Here is a 21,430-nt window from a genome sequence, read left to right on the forward strand (position 1 = left end):
GCTCAGTCACACTTAGGGACAATTCGGTCCGGCCAATTAACCTGACATGCATGTTTTTGGAATGTGGGAGAAAACCGGAGTGCCCGGAGGAAACCCACGCAAGCACGGGGAGAACATGCAAACTCCATACAGGAGGTCCGATCTCATGACCTCAGAACTGTGCCGCACACGCGCTAACCACTGCGCCGCCGTGCTGCCTCATTCATTCAACATTAGTATATATATGTTTCACTACAAAATCAATTTACTTTCAAACTTTGGAATAAAGATGTATTTTTGTTTCTTTCTACAGCTTGTTATTACAGGAGTAACAGATGAAACTTTATAAAACGTCGATAAAAATGTTGGATTGATGTTAAAAATTGTGGCAAGTGTACATAAAAATTCATCAAGATGTTTCCCCAAAAATGTATTTTATTGAATTCAACCAAAACAGAAATACAAAATGTTAGAGGAGATGTAAAAATTTTCTTAATTGGAGTGATAAAAATCTAAGGCAAATGAGAAAGAAAATACAAAAACCCTTATTGTCTATGAGGGTTTATATCTCAAGTTTTAAAACGTGTAATATACGTTCAATGTATGCTTTTTCATCGACAGTAAATCCCCGGGATACGGTGTTCTCGCCTTAACGTGTGGAATAAAATGTTTTTCAGCCCCACATTAAAGCTTTCACACCACTATTCGACATAAACAAGTTATTTGGCGTATCTAAAAACCTTGCAATGTTCTGTCGTATGTTATGTCTCTAAGTCAGCGATATCTATTCCTTGTACAGGAGTTGTGTTGTGGGTCAAGCCTGGCAATGATGTTAAAGGGAGAAGCAATAACAGGATAACCATGGAAATAAAGTTTCAGTGTCCTTGGGCAAGACACTGAATCCCCAGTGCCCTTGATAGCAGATAGTTAGTTGCCTTGCATGGCTGGTGCTGCTATCGGTTAGTTAGTGTGTAAAAGGGAAAAGTGTGAAGCACATTGTAAAGCACTTTGGCAGGTCTTCATTGACTTGAAAAGTGCTATATAAATGCAGTACATTTACATTACATTTACATCATCAAGAAACCATAAGAAAGCACACACTTGAGTGGACTGCCCAAGTTACATGGTGATTGGGACCATTTTAAAAAAAAATAATTATTTTAACAATAATCCGTCTCCCCCTCTGCATCCACCTGCTACTCCTCTCAACCCGCACAAGTCACGTCACACCAAATGAAAATCAATTTCAATTTTACTTGTCATGTATATTTGTGTTATTTCATTATGTGCTTGCATATTACACATACTTTATACAGGCTTCGTCCACCTTTTTTTCATGGACAAATTCAAGCGTGTGTGCATTTATCAAAACATATAATTTTTTAGATGTTAAGTAAATTGCAAATATATTTGTTTATGAGAAAAATCTTTCCCAATAAAAATGTAGCCTATATTTTCAGTTTTCAGTTCCCATTACAATTGACCACTGGGAAACACTTTAATTTTTTGCATGGCCCATAACAAATGTCTGTAATCTTTTCATTAATACACATTTGATAGAGCCCTGTTTAGGTATAGCATGCATCTGTCTTCTTGGGTGCGACCCATACGGGGTGATGACGCTTCATAGTACAATGCCACACAAACGAAAGCCAGCTGCCTTTACTCACGAGGGAAGAAGAAACGCAATGGCATAGCAAAACCACCAGAGACACTTGTTAAAACATGGCAGCAATTTCAAGCATTTACAAGCACTTCACCCAAAATTCAAGCACTTTGCATACCTTGGAAACACAACATCACAATGCAAGCCTTTTTAAAGATTTTAAGCACCCGTAGGAACCCTATTTAAAATATTTGTTGATGTTTTATCTGTGGCACATGGGAGGAGTGGAACTTATTAACTAATTAACATAGGTTTCTATCCCCCGTTATACGGTTATTACACTTTGTAATCCCCACCTTGTGTTGTATCCCAGGGGTCTACTGTATCATTAAAGAAAAAAGCAAGGTAAATCAAGTTATGTCACGATTTCTTTTTAAATGCCAAAAGTCTGCAATATGTCATGCATTGTTGTTGTTTTTTGTAAATGGGCAGATGTTGCAATTAGTTGACAGAAAAACACAATGGTGTTTTGCATCCCACAAAACAGTCAGTCCTTCCAGCTTCTTAATCATAACAACATCTTTTGAAAAGTAAGCAGCTTTTGTACGAGTGTGAAAGAGTGATCAAACATTTAGGACATTCTTCTTTCTGGTGGGTTTTGCACACTCAGCACTTTTCCAGCACGATGGCAATTCCTTGACCGCCTCCGATGCAAGCCGATCCCACGGCGTACTTGCCGCCTCGTCGCCTGACCCGAAAAGAAAAAAATCATTCAGAGCCCTGTCAATTAAATGCTGATGACATCGAGGAGACACAGGGCGTTACCTGAGTTCATGAACCAGGTGAGCGGTGATGCGAGCCCCCGAAGCGCCGAGAGGATGCCCGATAGCGATTGCCCCGCCGTTAACGTTGCTTTTTTCTGGATCTAGCCCCAAAGCTTTGGAGACGGCCAAATACTGGGGGGCGAAGGCCTCATTCACCTTTTTAAACATATACAGTCTTTACTTAATTTAGTGATGCCCCTCGAGTGTTGCTACCATTAACTGCCCTGTCAAAGCTATATTATTATTATTAAAGCTTTGAAAACTCTCTCGGTGTACCGTCTTTCTTTGTAAATATGTGTAACCCAAGTATAATATGTATTTGCAACTGTATATTTTTGTAATGTATTTATTTTAGACACTTATTCTGATATGTTTTGCACGTGTGAACGAAAAATGAGGGGCGGAACAAACGCGGGGTGCCGAGTTTAAGTGGGGACCGCTAAAGGTGAGGGACAGACAAGGAAAGAAGAGGGGGTAAAAAGTTGGTTAAAGAAAAAGGAGTTGCGTGAGTAAATGTGTTCATCTGATATATTTTTCCCACCCTTACCTTTGGAAATATACACTTTTTTCCTTGGATTACCTTCAACGGGACCTGGACTCTGCAGGTCTGGATCAAACCTTAAGTACCGTTATCATTTTCCGTTCATTTTGCCGGCTGTGATTTTTAGACTTTGGATTTTAATGAAGGACATTTAGTTTCAATTGAAGTCGGGTTTGGGTTAATTTTGTGTTTGTGTTACATGTTAAAATGTGGGCGCATGCGGCTTATATACAGGTGCGGCTTGTGTATGTGCAAAATCAGTTTTCCTCCTAGAATTTGGTGGGTGCAGCTTATTATCAGGTGCGCTCTATAGTCTGGAATTTACGGTACTTACTTGCCTACTTACACACTTACCTACTTATGTGTTTTTTTTCTGAATGAGTTGACCAAACAAGAGGATTAAAACCTAGTAATAATAATCATGGAGCAGATTTCAACTGACCTCCACTAGGTCCATATCTTTAAGTGAGAGTCCGGCTTTTTTCAGAGCTTCGGTGATGGCTGGAACTGGGCCTGCGTAATGAAAAGAAAACCCCTTATTGATTTATGTACAGGACTGTCTCAGAAAATTAGAATATTGTGATAAAGTTCTTTATTTTCTGTAATGCAATTAAAAAAACAAAAATGTCATACATTCTGGATTCATTACACATCAACTGAACTATTTCAAGCCTTTTATTATTTTAATATTGCTGAATTTGGCTTACAGCTTAAGAAAACTCAAAAATCCTATCTCAAAATATTAGAATATCAAGAAAAAGTATACAAGTAGGCTATTCACCTAATCACCTGAATCATCTAATTAACTCGAAACACCTTGCGAGGGTTTCCTGAGCCTTAAAAACACTCAGCTTAGTTCAGTAAACTAAATCACAAGTATGGGGAAGACTGCTGATCTGACTGCTGTCCAGAGGACCATCATTGATACCCTCCATCAGGAGGGTAAGACACAAAAAGAAATTTCTCAAAGAGCAGGCTGTTCACAGAGTGCAGTTTCAAAGCATATCCACAAAAAGTCTGTTGGCAGGGAAAAATGTGGCCGGAAACGCTGCACAACCAAGAGAGATGACCGCAGCCTTAACAAAATTGTGAAGAAGAGCCGCTTCCAGAATTTGGGGGAGCTTCAAAGACAGTGGGCTGAAGCTGGAGTCCAGGTATCAAAAGCCACAGTTCACAGACGTGTCCGGGAAATGGGCTACAATAGCCGTATTCCCATGGTCAAGCCACTGCTGAACTCAAGACAACGGAAGAAGCGTCTGACTTGGGCTATGGAGAAGAAGCACTGGACAGTTGCAGAGTGGTCCAAAGTCCTCTTTTCAGACGAAAACAAGTTTTGCATTTCATTTGGAAGTCAAGGCGCCAGAGTCTGGAGAAAGGCTGGAGAGGAGCAAAATCCAAGTTGCTTGAAATCCAGTGTGAAGTTCCCACAGTCAGCAATGGTTTGGGGAGCCATGTCAGCTGCTGGTGTTGGTCCACTGTGTTTCATCAAGTCCAGAGTAAATGCAACTGTGTACCAAAAGATTTTAGAGCACTACATGCTTCCATCTGCTGAAAAGCTCTATGGAGATGAGGATTTCATTTTCCAGCATGATCTGGCACCTGCCCACAGTGCCAAAACCACCAGTAACTGGTGCACTGACCATGGCATCACTGTCCTTGATTGGCCTGCTAATTCCCCTGACCTGAACCTTATTGAGAATTTGTGGGGTATAGTTAAGAAGAAGATGAAAGACACCAGACCTACAAATGCAAATGAGCTGAAGGCCGCTATCGAAGCATCCTGGGCATCAATAACACCTCAGCTATGCCACAGGCTGATTGCCTCCATGCCACGCCGGATTGATGCAGTAATCCGTGCAAAAGGATTCCCAACCAAGTACTGAGTGCATCAATGGACATTTTCAAATGTTTGATTTAGTTTTGCTGTTATAAAATTATTTTTTTACTTAGTCTGAGGAAGTATTCTAATATTTTGAGATAGGATTTTTGAGTTTTTTTCAGCTGTAAGCCAAAATCAGCAATATTCAAATAATAAAAGGCTTGAAATAGTTCAGTTGATGTGTAATGAATCCAGAATGTATGACATTTTTGTTTTTTTAATTGCATTACAGAAAATAAAGAACTTTATCACAATATTCTAATTTTCTGAGACAGTCCTGTATAGTAGACCCCCCAGGATGCAACGTCAAGGAAAACTAAGCAAGTGATTCAAGTAATAAAAAGATGACACGCGGATGGCTACCCATGCTAAGTTGCATGGGTGTAATCAATGAACAATCTGAACCATTATAAGAAAAATATATATATTGCTGGTTTGCTATTGGCTGAACTACCTCCCAAAATGCCTTCTGGTCCTTTCCTTAAATGCTCTGTAAAGACTTTGTGAATTGGCAACACAAAACTGTATTTTTTGTACTATGTATATTTGCTACGGGTCCAGGGCTTGCAGTGATGATAAAGGAAGAAGCAAAAACAAGATTCCAATGGAAACAAAGCTTGTGATGATCAAATACCAACAAGGCGCACGAATAGTGGAATGACTGGAAGCAAGCGACAATTGGGGCTATCGAGACTTTTTAAAACTAAACAATCGAAGCAAGGAAATCTTCTGTGGGCATGACAATCCACGCAACTTCTTTTCTTATTTTGTTGTTGTTACTGCTAAATGTTATTGCACTTCTTTTCATGATAGATAGATAGATAGATAGATAGATACTTTATTCATCCCCTAAGGGAAATTCACATTTCCAGCAGCATCCCTGAGCTGAGAACAATACAATGATAAAGCCAAAAGAAAACAATATACAAATACCCAGTGTGACGTGCAAATGCCCACTTTAGCATGTTATATAGATTAACTAAATAGTGCTACACAGAACACATAATGCAGTAAGATCCAATGTAGGTGGTGTGGTTTAATGTGGGCCTTTACTCTGCCGGGTGGAGTTAAAGAGCCTCATGGCATGAGGAAGAAAAGATCTCTTCAGTCTGTCCGTAGTACAAGACAGTGACAGCAGTCTGTCACTGAAACTGCTCTTCTGTCCGGAGATAATGCTGTGAAGCGGATGCGATGGATTGTCCATGATTGACCTCAGCTTTTTCAGTGCCTGTCTCTCAGCTGCTGTTGTTAGGCTGTCCAGCTCTTTGCCCACAACAGAGCTCGCTTTCCTAGCCAGTTTATTGAGACGAGAGGCATCCTTCTTCTTGACGCTGCCTCCCCAACACGCTGCCGCATAGAAGAGGGCGCTTGCCACTACTGTCTCATAGAATATTTTCAGGAGCTTTTTGCAGATGTTGAAGGAGGCCAGCCTTCTGAGGAAGTAAAGTCGGCTTTGCCCTTTCCTACATAGAGCTTCTGTGTTGGCAGTCCAGTCCAGTTTGTTGTCCAGCTGCACACCCAGGTATTTGTAGGTCTGGACAAATTCTACACATTCTCCCTTGATGGTTACAGGAACCGGGTGAGTTCTGGTTCTCCTGAAGTCCACCACCATCTCTCTGGTCTTGGTGGTGTTTAGGTGCAGGTGGTTTGCGTCGCTCCATCGGACAAAGTCCTGAATCAATTTCCTGTACTCCTCCTCCTGCCCGTTTCTGATACATCCCACGATCGCAGTGTCATCGGCAAACTTTTGCACATGGCAGGACTCAGAGTTGTACTTAAAGTCCGATGTATATAGAATGAGTAGGAACGGAGAGAGAACGGTCCCCTGCGGAGATCCTGTGCTGCTAACCACGGTGTCCGATGTACAGCCCCCCTGTTCATTGCACTATTGTTACGATGCACTATTCTTTTTCATTCGCTACTATTATAACTTAGGCTAGTCCCTAAGCACTGCGATGTAGACATTTTTTATTTGCCTTTTAAACCTGGCAGTCTTTTCTCTTTTTAAACTCTTTAGGACATGTTTACACTCGAGAGCCATGTCTAATTTAGTTTCATGCAATGTTTACTAAATTGATATAATTGACAATAAAGCCAATTAAATTCAATTTAAATCAGTCTTAATTTGAATCCACTGTCTCCTCTCTCGTCCGCATCTACTGGCTACTCCACTTGACCAGCTCAAGTCAGATTACACAAACAGTAAATAAAGTATATATATATATATATATATATATATATATATATTACCAGAGCCATGTACCCCTAGTGGGAGGTGGCCAGAGTCTTTTCTGACTCTTTCTGGGAAATCGATACTGAGGAGGGGATTCCCAGCCCCCCTCGCCCAACCCAACTGATGCGTTGGGAGTCATTAGGTGACCAAACTCCCCAATTCTAACCTTTAATGCCGAGCGCCAAGCAGGAAGGCAATGAGTACCAATGTTGCAAGTCTTAGGTATGACCCGGCCGAGGCTTGAACCAGTCTCAGGGCGGGCGCCCTACCCCAAGGCCACCGAGCTGGTAAAGTATAATTTCCTTTAAATGTAATTTGATATGCTGGGTTATTTAATCAAATATATATATTTTAGACACATAGTACTTACTATTTTGTTTTTTAAATGTTTCTATATGGGGTACCAGGGGTTTGGAAGGCAGTAGCACATTACCATAGGTTTCTATCCCATACCATTCGGCAAATTCATCTTGCAATTACACCACAGAGCATTTTTTTTGTCGGGGTTTAGTGTATTCTTGACATGAGAGTCACTCACCTATCCCCATGATACTCGGATCACAGCCCGACACATGATAGGACACGATTCTGGCCAGCGGCGTTAGCTTGTGTTGACCGAGAGCGTCCTCGCTAGCAATCACCAACGCGGCAGCGCCGTCCGACACGCCCTATAACGTAGCCGAAAAAAAACCAAGATTGAGTAATAAATATACAAGTGGTACTGCTTTAAACTAGCACCTCTAAACACGAGGATTATATGAGTTTGATCTGTGCCAAAAACCTTGATTGCTATATACAAAGGAAAATTCAGTTCAGAAGCAGACCCAGTCCTCTACCCAGGGTTCCCTTAGGATTTTCCATTCAAATTTAAGGCTTTTTCAAGTCCACATCCAATGAAATTTAAAACCAATCTCACATCTTTTCTGGCATACAGGTAGGGAGGGGGATGTTTATAACCAAACCCCACCGGCGACAACCCTACCGCCATGGGGCATCCTTTCGCCCCAACCCCAAAAGCCCGTGCGCGCAACCGGTCCTCTTAAGCTTTGTCCCCAACGTAATATGAAAGTTTGAAAGAATAGTTGTATTATTTAGTGCCTAGTAGTGTTAAAAATAATTTAATGAAAAGAACAATATTAGTTTGAAAAATTCCAAAATACACGACTTATGATAGAAACGTGCATTATGAAATAATACTCATTGCTCGAGGAATTGCATTCATTTTATATATATTGAGCTAATTGTAAGTCATCCTGCACCTACGGTTAGCCAAAAACCTCAAAAGTCTTTTCAAAAAAATTGGGAAGGTAAAATTGTGCATTTTGGTCTTCTTTCAACCTCATATTTTGAATTTCTGGCACTTATCCTGGTTGCACAACACAATACAGCAACATCTAGAGGTCAAATAATACACATTGTCCTTTAGTGTAAGTAAAGCCCATGCAATTTAAGGAGTAATTTATAGTCAAGTCATGTTTATTTATATAGCCCTTAATCACAAGGAGTCTCAAAGGGCTGCACAGACCACAGATTATTACAAACTACAGACTATTTTTATTACACCATCCCCTGATCTAAAACCTACATGAGGGCAAGGAAAAACTCAAACACCTCAACATGGGGAAAATGAAGAAACCTTGAGAAGGGGCTGCAACAGATGTTGAAATAACAAATAATACACAGATATTGTCAGCGTGAAATATGAGTCATTCATAAGCTATAGAATAGAACTGTGTTTTAAGTCAAATCACGTCACATTTATTTGTGTAGCCCTTATCACAAGATGTCTCGAAGTACTGCACAGGATTACAATTACACCATCGCCTGATCTTAAACCAACACGCTATGGATTTAGCATTGGGTAACAGTACACATACATAGTAATCATCAATATAAGAGAACAATAGGTAACACGTTGAAATTTGTCCAGAAAGAGCCTAGATTTAAACAGTTTCACTGTGGTTGCAGATCGAATCTTAGTGGGCAGAAAATTGTACTTTTCCACATGTATTCATTTATAGTTTCACATGAATTCTTCACTTTTTCATCTTATTTTGTGTAGCCAATTAAAAATATATTTGAGAAGAGTGGAATATTTTTAATCAAAACTTTCCTTGTGGAAAACCTACGTTGGCCAAGTTTCACCTAGACCCTAGCTCCAGAGGTCCAAGTAAATAGAGTTTGAGACCCTTAAAGAAAGCACTGTACATGAAAAAAAGAGTCAACGCAGGAGAAGGAGCCAAATTTGCATTGATTTTAATGATATTGATGGCTCCAAAGCACAGTGCATAGCATAAACTTACAGACAAATTCGGAACCTGTCTCGTTCATAAGTAGGGCAGTGTCATAGTATGTTAGTTGTTGCAAACACTATTTAGAGCTGTTCCTATCTATGATCTACGTTTTTCTTTCAATGGGCTGCTATAAACTGACATTAATTCTGCCATTCTTCTTCAACAATGCACGTGCAGCTTCAATACGCCACAATTGTTTACAAACACGAAGGGAGCTCTGTAGGTGTTGAGTAATAATGGAGTTAAATACAACGTACTGGATGTATAAAAAGCAGAAAAATTAGCCAAATTTTGAATCATATTAACGATATTGTCTGCTCCGAGGCAGAAGGCTCTTTGTTTTACTTATTTAAAAATGTTTTGTATCGTGTTTTCAGATGACCGGTGTCTAAATATAATTGTAAATAGTTCTTTTTTTTGCATTATATCATTCATTTATAGCACTGAAGAGTTCATATTTGTATTTTTTACTTTATTGTTTGCACATTTAGGGATTTCGCATTGTAGTTCGACTGTTCAGAGTGTAAAAAGCTAAAATTGTTTTGTATATTAAAAATGTTTTCTGTAGATCTGTGAATATTTTAAGTTATATTTCATGTGTTTCCTCTGCAAAACTTATGAAATTCCTAATTAGTAAATGATTTGGTGCATGATGTTTTATTTTTATTGATAATATACCATCAAAAAAAAAACAAAAAATCTGAGGAGCTGTTTGGGAGCCGAAAAAGCCAGCTCTACTCAGTGAGCTGATCCAAAACGGACGGTTTTCTAAATAGAGCTGTTCTCTTGGGTGCGACCAGTAGGGGGCGGTGACGCTTCACATGACAATGCCATAATGACAACTAATTACAAACCAACAGAGCAGGGCTGTAGGTATCATTTACACACACTTCTTTTTATTAGACTAACAAGAAACATGCCAATGGCAACAATTTCAAGCATTTTCAAGCACTTTACCCAAAATGGAAGCATTTTCCTGACCTTGAAACTTACAACATTAAAATTCAAGTGTTGTCAAGAATTTCAAGCACCCGTACGAACCTTGTTCATTGCCGTTTACATGGATTCTTTTGGGCGGACGGATACAAAATAAATTGCCTTCAATATAGTAATTGTCCTTGCTACTCGAGCAATTGGAGCTACGAGCACAGTCCTAGAAAGAATGAAGCTGGTATGGAAAGGTACCACTTAAACTAAAACTAAAATAAAACCGAGGAGGACTCACAGAGGCGTTAGCAGCAGTAACGGTTCCCCCCTTCTTGAAGACCGTTGGCAGTTTGGCCATTTGTTCCAATGTGGTCTGAGGACGGGGATGCTCATCTTGGGCCATCAACGCTTTCCCTTTTTTGGCTTTCACCTCGATAGGAGCGATTTCGGCTTCATAATGGCCGGCCTCGTGAGCTGGGGGACGGGAAAATACTTTTATAAATATTATGAAATAAACAAATCAAAGAATGTTATGTAAAATGAATTATATAATAAAAAAGGAAAATATTTAAAGAAAAATATTTATCAGTATGTATAAAATAATGTATTAATTATATAAATAAAATAATATTAAAATATATATTTTTAAAATTTTAATATTAAAATATTACAATAAAATATACATATAAGAAATAAAATGTTATAAAAATACATAAATATAAATACATAAAATATCATACAAAAAAATTAAAATGAATCATACAAGATATAAAAAAAATATGAATTTTATTTCCCAAATTAGAAAATACAATAATACTAAAAGATCTTAAGATGAAATATATATTTTAAAAACAAACCTGCAGTTTCGAGTCGACAAAATATTTTTGCAAATGATACAAAATTATTAAAAATGCATTTCATAATAAAAAGGAAAACTAAATAATTTTGAAAAGTAATTCTAAAATCAAAATATAATTTAAAAATGCATTCAATTCAAAGCAAAATAATGCAATTATTAAAAATATATTATGAAAAATATATAAATATAAGTATTGAGAAAGTATTATATAAGTTGAAATTAAAAAAAATGTACAAAATAAAAAATATGTACATAATAAATACTAAAACCATTTTAAAACTACATTTATTTATTTCAAAAACAAACCTACAGAGTGTCTAGTGGACAAAACACTTTTATAGATATTATAAAAACAAAATAATTGAAAGTACACTACTTTAAAAAAATATATATATAAAAAGGGAAAAAATACAAATATTCATTACACACACTGAAAAAATAGATTAATGAATAAAATAATTATAGTGATGATTATAAAATGTAATAAAGTAATCAATTAGTCAAAAAAATTGAAAGGAAAATATTAAAATATTCATGAAACGAAAAAAATAAAAGTAAATATAGTTATTATTATAAATAATAATAAATAATTATAGCATATTTGAAAGTATTTTTGGTAGAGAAAATAAATACACTTCTGGATATAAAAAACACAATAACAAAACACTGAAATATTTTCAAAGTAAATAATTTATTTTAAAAACAAACCTGCAAAGTCCAATATTCCAAAATGTTATCATGTCAACAGAACATATTTTTATTTTTTTGACAGTTGAACTGACTTAGGTCCTTTATCCAAAACAAACATTTTACATGTAAAGTGGCCACTTGCGGCTTTTCCAACCTGCTTTCCAGCGCTGTTGCGTCTGATATGCGTAATTATCACAATCCTCGCGCATAATTTTGTATTTCTCTGCCAGATTCTCAGCCGTGATGCCCATGGGAATTTTCACATGGAGATCTGTAAGCCCCGCCCACAAGGTGTCCTCTAGCTGTCAATGGAAAAACAGATTAAGTTTCGTTTTTGAAAAGGTCGATTATAATGCTCGTCTTGGATGCCAAATCAGACCTTGAGGTCCAAGCCGAATTTAGTGCCGAATCGGATATTGCGCACGGCGTACGGGGCCTGACTCATGCTCTCAGAGCCGCCGCACAAGACCACCTCGGCGTCCCTCACACATATTTCCTGAAAACACAGAACGCGTCACCATTGTTTGACAGACTTTTCATGAAACACATAATTAATGAGAGATGCACGATAACTGTTCTTTTCTACCGGTAATCGAAAAAATACCTGATGTATTTACTCGCGTATGCACAACCCTCCTTTTTTATCAAAAATCGGGATAACATTTTTCCACTTTTTGTCAACTGAAATGAAGCACTGTAAGTTCTTGAATACATGGGGACATGATCAAAATCAGTTGTTGATAATGTAAACTATGAACACAATACATAATATTTACAATGTAGTTATTTAATATCCTTAGAAGTACAATTCGTCATTATATACACCAGAGAGTTTTTTTCCCGCGTCAAGCTTTTTTGCATTTGTTTATATCGTTCAGGATAACTTTCTGTTTTCTCTATTATCAAACATTCGTCTATGGTACTCTGAATAAAACTAAGTGTGATAATGAGATAAAATTGAATGCCTTTTCATTTGTCATCTACATCCCTAGTGGGTCTAGTGATTAACATTCAGTACTCTCACCGCCGTGACCCAAGATTGATTCCCGTTGCAGTCAGTATTTTGCGATTGTGGTCAGTGATATTTTTCAATAATATACTCCCGTAAAACATCATGTAAAATGCAAAGCCAAATTTTGAATTATATTTTAGGTTTAAAGAAAACAAAAAAACTAATAAACAATATCTATATTAGTGTAATCACATTATCCCCGATTCCATATTGCTGCTCGCAGGGGAAGAATGCATTTTTGTCAGGCCCAACATTTTTTTGTTTTTTTTCTTGCTGTTACTGTATTTTTGCCTACATTGAACTTCTCTTTGGTGGCTGCAAACCATTATGCTCAATCCAATGTTGTGGCAAAATTGGACTGATGAAACAAAGTATATTCTAGTGAGGAACATAAATGCTTAGAATAATCCTAACAGGCCAAGTTCTTTGGTTCCTTTTAATGTGGTACATAAATTAATATGTTTATTTTTCTGTGTTGTGCCTAAATACATTTGATTAAAATTTAAATTCTCACATTCTTTCTATTAAGCCCAGCTTTCCGGTGCCTCGCTCACATATGAAGAAGTAGACACAACCAAGTTGTGTTACTATTTCTATCAAAAATCAAAATATATTCTAATGAGGAACATACATCCATCCATCTATTATCTGCATCGCTTATCCTCAGTATGGTCACGGGGGTGCTGGAGCCCCTCCAAGCTGTCTTCTGGCAGTGGGCATGGGACACCCTGAACTGGTTGCCAGCCAGTCGCAGGGCACACACGGACAGACAACTCACTCGCTCATTCACACCTAGGGACAATTTGGACCGGCCAATTACCCTGACATGCATGTTTTTGGGAATGTGGGAGGAAACCGGACTGCTCGGAGGAAACCCACGCAGGCAAGGGGAGAACATGCAAACAGGGTTCAAGGTTCCGGTAGCCGGACTTGAACCCTGAACTTCAGTACCGTGGGGATGCGTGCTAACAGGAACATACATGCTTAGAAAATTCCTAACAAGCCAAGTTCACTGGTGCCTTGCTCACATTATAAGGAGGTAGAGAGGAGACACAACCATGTTTTGCAGCTACTTCAATAGAAAAATAAAGAAAATAAATGCTGAGAATCTTGGGCGATGTGACTGATTACAGACGAGTTCTCCAGTACCTCACACACGTTACGTAACGGTAGAGAGAAGACACAACCAAGATGTGCCACTACTTCAGTAGAAAATTCCAAATGTATTCTAACGAGTAACATAAATGCTGAGAATCTTGTGCCATGCAACAGATTGTGGCCGTTTTCCAGTGCCTCGCGCACATATTGAAAAGGTATAAGGAGATGCGACCAAGTTGTGCTACTACTACTATAAAACATCAAAATATAGTCTAATGAGGAACAAGCTTACAGTCTTGTGTCATACCACTCTTTATGGCTGAGCTCTCCGCTGCCTTGTGCACATTAAGAAGGGGTAGAGAGGAGATTCATCCAAGTTGTGCTACATCTTTAGAAAAATAAAATATATTCTGAAGAGGAATATAAATGCTTAGAATCTTGTGCCTCGTAACTGATAATGGGCAAGCACCTCCGGTGCCTCGTACACATTTTGAAGAGGTAGAATTGAGACATGACCAAGTTGTGCTACAACTTGCATAAACAATCCAAATATAATCTAAATAAGAAAATAAATGCTAAGAAGTTTGGGAAATGTGACAGCCGAGCATTCCAGTGCTCCGCACACACTATAAAGGGGTAGAGAAAAAACAAGACAATTTTTTCCTTTTAAAAAAAAATATCTAAATATTCCAAAGAGGAATATAAATGTTTAGAATCTTGGGCCTCCAAAAATTAATCTAAATAAGAAAATTAATGCTTAAAATCTTGGGAAATGTGACTGACTACAGCTGAGCTCTGCAGTGCCTCGTGCACACTATAAAGAGGTAGAGAATAAACAAGACCAAGTTAGTTTTTACTTCTTTAGAAAAATCTAATATTCTAAAGAGGAATATAAATGCTTAGAATCTCTGGCCAAGTGACTGATAATGGCCAAGCACTCCAGTGCCTCGCACGCATTTTAAGGAGGTAGAGATGAGACATGACCAAGTTGTGCTACGACTTCTGTATAAAATCCAACTATAATCTAAATAAGAAAAAAACAAAGAATCTTGGGTTATGTGACTGATTACTGCCCAGCCCTCCAGTGCCTTGAGAACATTATGAAGAGCTAGAGAGGTGAAATGATCAAGATGTGCTATTACTTCTTTGAAAAAAATAATATATATTCTTTCAGGAACATAAATGCTTGCAATATTTTAATAACAACTTTTGTCTTCTGATCATTATAGCACGGCGTTAAGTGACTCATCATCAGGTTTTTTTATTCTACCTGGCTGATAACAGACGTCCTATTTGGCGGTTATCAGTTTCATAACGAGTACCGGAGTCGGTCTCACCTGAGCACCATTGATGACGGACTGGAAACCAGACCCGCATAGCCTATTGACAGTCAGAGCAGGAACCGGGATGGGAACGCCGCACCTCAAACCGACATGGCGTGCAATGTAGGGAGCGTCCGCCGAGCTCTAAACACAAACACATACTGGAAATTGGCGTCGTTTTTTACGCGGATTTTGGTTGATTACCTGCATGACGTTCCCCATGATGACGCTATCGACGAGCTCGGGGGCCACTGACCCTGCAGCTAGAGCCGCTTTAGCCGCGTGTTCGGCAAGATCTGTGGCGCTGTGGTCCTTCAGGACGCCACCGTACGTGCCGAACGGAGTGCGCTTGGCCGCCACGATGAATACGCCTTAGGGCAGGCAACCCACATTATTGAAAGAGCCATATTGGACACCCCGAAAAAATACATTTGTTAGGAAATGCAAACAAATAAAAGCTTCACATAAGCCTTATAAGCAAGGCAACACGTACTGTATACTTTGGCTGCACATTTAGTCGACAAAAGTAAAAAATATAAATAGTGGACAATAGAATTCATTGTCAACAGACACGATTTTCCAACAGACTGAGGCATGTCCGTGCTGTGAAAAATTATTTGCCGCCTTTACTGAATTTTGTGTTTTTTCCATATTTATCACTCACAAAGGTTTGAGATCATACAACTAATTTTAATATCACACAGAGACAACCCAAAAAGATACAAATGCAGTTTTGGTTTGATGATCATAAACCTTTGTGAGTGATATGCAAAAAATAGCATCTCTGTCTCGAGCGCCAACTTTAATATACAGAAATGGTGGTGTCAAATCCACTTTGTGTACCACATATTTTAAAGATTGGGAGCATTTTAGCCTGCATACAGCGTATAAAAAGACAACCGTACTTGCAAAGTTCGTAAAGCAGACCTTGGATATCACGGCGGTAGCTCTGTGACACATGAACATTTAAAAAGCATGTCTCACAGTCGAACAAACAGGGTCTGACTTGCATCGGTAACGTTTCAGTAACGTTTGAGCCGACGCGGTTTTGATGATATGATTGTACATTTTATACGCATATATATCACTAAAAAAGAGAATGAGGGTTATGCCAGAAAGTGCCTGGCAAACATATTTGAAATTAAATGCAAGCAGTCCGAAAATCAAATGTCAGTTGTTAATACTGCTTTATTTCAAACTGTTGAGAAGCATTAAATTCTTTTTAAACAGACTTTGCTGTTGACCAACGCAAGTACTTCAGAAAATGCATATCATATTTGTTTTATTTATTGTTGTACTGCAGCTATTCTTGGTTTACAAGGATAAAAAAAATGTTTACTTGATTTTATTTTTTTATTTATTTGCCTGTCCCTAAAAATTAACACATATTTATGTCTCTACTGACCAAGCTTTGCGTTTAATTTGTTTTGGATTTGAATTTAATTTTTATACAAAGATTAAGTATGCTCAATAAAAGATACATTTTTTCATTGTACCTATTTTTCTTGCGTTTATTATCATTTTCCACCAAATTAAATCAACTTCATGCTACATTTAAGTAAGTAAGGATATTTGTGTCATGTTTGCCCCTCCTGGAGAAACCATGTATTTTTCCTTTATCAAACATTATTAAAAAGCGGCAGGCAGCCACTAGGGAGCCAAAGGGCCACATGCGGCTCCGGAGCCGCCTGTTCCCGACACTTGCCTTTGAAAGAAAAGGCGAGGGTTACATTTTGGTAATCACAAGAACAATAATTAGTTACTTGAGGTAAAGCTTTGCCGTCCATACAGTTTCTGTAGAACACAAAAAGTGAAGTTTTAGAGTTACGATGGCCATTATTATGAGTTTTTTTCTTACTTCAAATTGGCAAGAACATCGATATGATGTTGGTAAGGTTTATACAGGGTCACTTTCTTTTGTGTAGGTGACAGATACGTTTTTGTGACTGACTAGCACAGAGCTAAAAGTTTTTAGGGTTCGTACACTGAGCCAATTTCCCAATTTTTCTAAAACCATTCAGAGAACAAATCCAGCTTTGATCAAAAGAATGGGAGCCTAAACCTTAGCTTCAAACCATTACTATAGCCCCAACCATATTTTGGAACCCTAAAATCAGTTTATAACCCTAACTGACAGCCCAAACCCTAGCTCCAAACCCTAGCCCTACACATAACCCTAGCTGTAACCCTTGCCCCCACCCTGGTACAAATCCTAGCTCCAAACGTATTTTGTAACACTACATTTTATCACTTTTGCTGCTGCTGGATCTTAGTGCTGCTTTTGACACAGTGCACCACAATTTCCTACTAGAACGGTTGGAAAAATGGATTGGTCTCTCAGGAACCGTCCTCTCGTGGTTCAGATCCCACCTCTCAGATAGGACGCACTGTGTTAAATATGGTGAAATGACATCTGAGCCCTTTAATGTTACCTGCGGTGTTCCGCAGGGTTCAGTGCTTAGCCCCCTTCTTTTCAGCATTTACATGCTTCCATTAGGTGATATTATTCGCAAGTACAATATCAGCTTCCAATGCTACGCAGACGACACTCAACTATATCTTCCGTTGGAGGAATCCCCCACACTAAACTGTGGAAATTTGGAGGCCTGCCTCATTGAGATAAAAGAGTGGATGTCACTCAATTTATTGCGTCTTAACTCTGAAAAGACCAAAATGTTAGTCATTGGTCCATCTAAATGCCGTGACTTATTCTCAAAAACTGCTGTGAACATTGACAAATGTCACATCACACAGAGTGACTCAGTTAAAAATTTAGGTGTCATATTTGACCCTGATCTATCCTTTGCAATGCATGTAAAGAAAATTACTAGAACCGCTTTCTTCCATCTTCGTAGCATTGCTAAAATCCGTTCAATACTGTCTCAGTCTGATGCGGAAATTATAATTCATGCATTTGTTACCTCCCGTCTCGATTACTGTAATGCACTACTCTCTGGCCTCCCGAAGTCTAGAATCAAGTCTCTTCAGCTGGTACAAAATGCCGCAGCGAGGCTTTTAACTAGGACAAAAAAGTACGATCACATAACACCGATTTTGGCTAACCTGCATTGGCTCCCAGTTAGCCATAGATGTGACTTCAAGGTTCTCTTAGTATTGTACAAAATCATACATGGACTTGCTCCCTCTTATCTTTCAGATCTGATTTGCCCCTATGTCCCAGTCCGAAGCCTACGATCTGAGAGTGCCGGTCTTCTGGTGATCCCAAGAGCAAAGAAGTCTTCTGCTGGTTCGAGAGCGTTCTCCATCCGGGCACCGGTGCTGTGGAATGCTCTTCCCCCTGAGATCCGATCTGCAACCTCAGTGGAAATGTTTAAATCTAAACTTAAAACTCACTTCTACTCCATAGCATATGAATAACCTACTCTTCTCGTCGGCTGAAAAATAGTCTGTGTAATATAGTGTAATAATCTGTGAAGCCCTTTGAGACTCTTCGTGATTTAGGGCTATACATTTAGTTTAGAACCCTAATATTGATCTCAAACTCTAGTTCATAACCCTAAACCTTCACCTAACTCCAGAGTTTGAAAATACATAGTTAAACGATATTGCACTGAAAATGCTGGTCTACTTGTGATCCAAGAACCAAGAAGAGATCCGCAGGTTCGAAAGCGTTCTCCATTTGGCCCCCAGTGCTGTGGAATGCTCTGCCCACTGAGATTCGATCTGCAACCTCAGTGGAACTTTTTAAATATAGACTTAAAACACACTTATATTTTCACATTGACAATATCTGTGTATTATTTGTTAATGCAAAATCCATTGCAGCCTGGTCGTCCTGGAAGGGGGATTACCTCTTCTCAAGGTTTCTTCATTTACCTCATGTTGAGGTTTTGAGTTTTTCCTTGCCCTCGTGTAAGTTTTAAATCATGGGATAGTGCAGTCTGTAGTTTGCAACAATCTGTGGTCTGTGCAGCCCTTTGAGAGTCATTGTGATAAAGGGCTACACAAATAAACATGACTTGACACCATTTACGTTTTTTTATTTTGTTATTAGGCTTTGACTTTTTTTGAAGTATTTTACTTTACATTTAAAAAAATATATGTTTTAATAGGGGCGGCACAGCGCCGCAGTGGTTAGCGCGTGTGCGGCACAGTTCTGAGGTCATGGGTTCAAATCCAGCTACCGGACTTCCTGTGCGGAGTTTGTATGATCTCCCCGTGCACTCCGGTTTCCTCCCACATTCCAAAAAACATGCATTTCAGGTGAATTGGCCGGTCCAAATTGTCCCTAGGTGTGAATGAGCGAGCGAGTTGTCTGTCCCTGTGTGCCCTGCGATTGGCTGGTAACCAGTTAAGGGTGTCCCCTGCCCACTGCCCGAAGATAGCTGGGATGGGCTCCAGCACCCCCGCGACCCTACTGAGGATAAGCGGTGCAGATAATGGATGGATGGATGTTTTAATAGTTTTAGCTTCATAATAATAAAAATAAATAAAAATAAAAAAAGGAAGTACTTAATCCCGCGATTAACCAATCAGAGCCTTTCACGGAAAAATATTCTTAACTGTTGTTACCTACCATCATCGCTAATTTATGTGGTACCTCATTAAATTATATTTTAAAATTTTTAATAATTGTTTTATTTTTTGTTAGAATTTAACAGAATTAGCTACACCACAAAAGCAAAACAAAACTAGATGTTCGAACAAGAATAGCCTTTTACGGCAAAATAATTATCAATTAATGTTACTTACCATATAATAATCTGTAATGTATGACTTTACTTGTGGAATCACATTTTTTAAGATTCTTAGTATCTAATTGTTTTTTTTACCAGTGTGTAGCTGAATTTACATTGTTGAGGTGACCTCTACTTACAACATTGATAAATCAAACAAAAAGTAATCTTAAAGCAAACTACAGAATACGAATTGCAAGTCTAAGTACTAAAAACTAAACCAAACAAGCGAATACGTCAATGGTTATTTCGATTTTATAATCATTTGGAAAGATCTCTGCAACAACTTCAGTTGATGACGAATTCCAAGTCCTTTAACTGAAATGTAGGCATTGATATCATATTTTAGAGAGCATATTTACCTCTGAGCAATGACATGTTGAAGAAGAAAAAGTCCAAACGAGTTAGGGGGGGGGGGATATATATTGAATGATCTTGAGATCGCTTTAAATAAATGTATCAAGCGCTCAAAGCTGCACACAAATGCGACCTTTCCCCTACAAAACTCGAAAAGCAGCCGGGCATAGAAATAAGTATATACAATATAGGTGAGGCTCATTTAGATACGTACGCAGACTCCATTTTGGTAGTGGCAACGTTCCTTTCTTCGGGACTGTCTCAGAAAAATAGAATATTGTGATGAAGTCCTTTAATTTCTGTAAGGCAATTAAGAAATAAAAACGTCATGCATTCTGGATTAATTGCAATCAACCTGAATATTGCAGGTCTTTTATATTTTAAATAGAATAAAACCCCTGCGACCCTACTGAGGATAAGCGGTGCAGCTAATGAGATAAGATGAGATAAGAATAGAATAGAATATAATTTATTGTCATTGTAACATGTGAAATAGTGAGTATTGTCTAAGGAAATAAGCAGTTATTCAATGTCTCATCTCATCTCATTAGCTGCACCGCTTATCCTCAGTAGGGTCGCGGTGGTGCTGTAGCCCATCCCAGCAATCATCGGGCAGTGGGCAGGGGACATGCATGCAATGTATTTGTTATTAATATTAAAACAATTAATAGTATTTCACATGCCCAAGACATACTACAGGAAATGGTGGCCCTATGACTCCAGTGGTTACGTGAAATAATTCTTGTTTTATTTATATTTTATATTCTCTGTACAACAGCCATGAAAAGTACTTTGAAATAAAATGTATTAGCATTAGTAATAGTAATATTTCTGATTATGGCAAATTCTCGAATCCAATCTCAAAATATGTATACTAGTAGTCTTTAATCAGTATTATTAACCCTTCTGTTGTTTTTGGGTCAAAATGACCTGCCACTCTGCTGTTAAAATCCCAGAAGAAAATCCTCCATGATATTCTATTTTACTTAAAATGGCATAACCTTTTCTAGGTTGGTCCCAGCAGTAGAAAATAAAACGTTTGGTTTCACATTTGTATGTAAGTTGTAAAAAAAATATACAATTGGTCCTTAAAATGAGGACAACACATGGTT

General features: G+C 38.3%; 1 protein-coding gene across 1 annotated transcript; it reads right to left on the bottom strand.

Annotated features, from left to right (window-relative positions):
• Nucleotides 1-426: 426 nt before the first annotated feature.
• Nucleotides 427-20,468, bottom strand: acaa2 (acetyl-CoA acyltransferase 2). The gene is made up of 10 exons (XM_088335760.1): nt 20,324-20,468; nt 15,469-15,635; nt 15,280-15,408; nt 12,212-12,328; nt 11,987-12,134; nt 10,582-10,757; nt 7,601-7,730; nt 3,393-3,463; nt 2,411-2,565; nt 427-2,333 (listed from the first exon to the last, which is right to left on the bottom strand). Exons 1-10 carry the CDS (start codon nt 20,337-20,339, stop codon nt 2,252-2,254), a joined length of 1,191 nt encoding a protein of 396 aa, XP_088191886.1. The 5' UTR covers nt 20,340-20,468; the 3' UTR covers nt 427-2,251.
• Between the last annotated feature and the right edge of the window lie 962 nt (nt 20,469-21,430).

The sequence above is a fragment of the Urocampus carinirostris genome, chromosome 5 (genome assembly GCF_059441175.1).
Source record: "Urocampus carinirostris isolate Australia breed hairy pipefish chromosome 5, RoL_Ucar_1.0, whole genome shotgun sequence".
Lineage (NCBI taxonomy): Eukaryota > Metazoa > Chordata > Actinopteri > Syngnathiformes > Syngnathidae > Urocampus > Urocampus carinirostris.

What these genes read in the sequence shown, in the direction of transcription:
- acaa2 (XM_088335760.1), bottom strand. An exon ending in GCAACAGCGCTGGAAAGCAG is followed by an intron (nt 10,758 to 11,986) that starts GTTGGAAAAGCC and finishes CCCGTCCCCCAG; the next exon opens with CTCACGAGGCCGGCCATTAT. An exon ending in AAGATATGGACCTAGTGGAG is followed by an intron (nt 2,566 to 3,392) that starts GTCAGTTGAAAT and finishes ATGTTTAAAAAG; the next exon opens with GTGAATGAGGCCTTCGCCCC.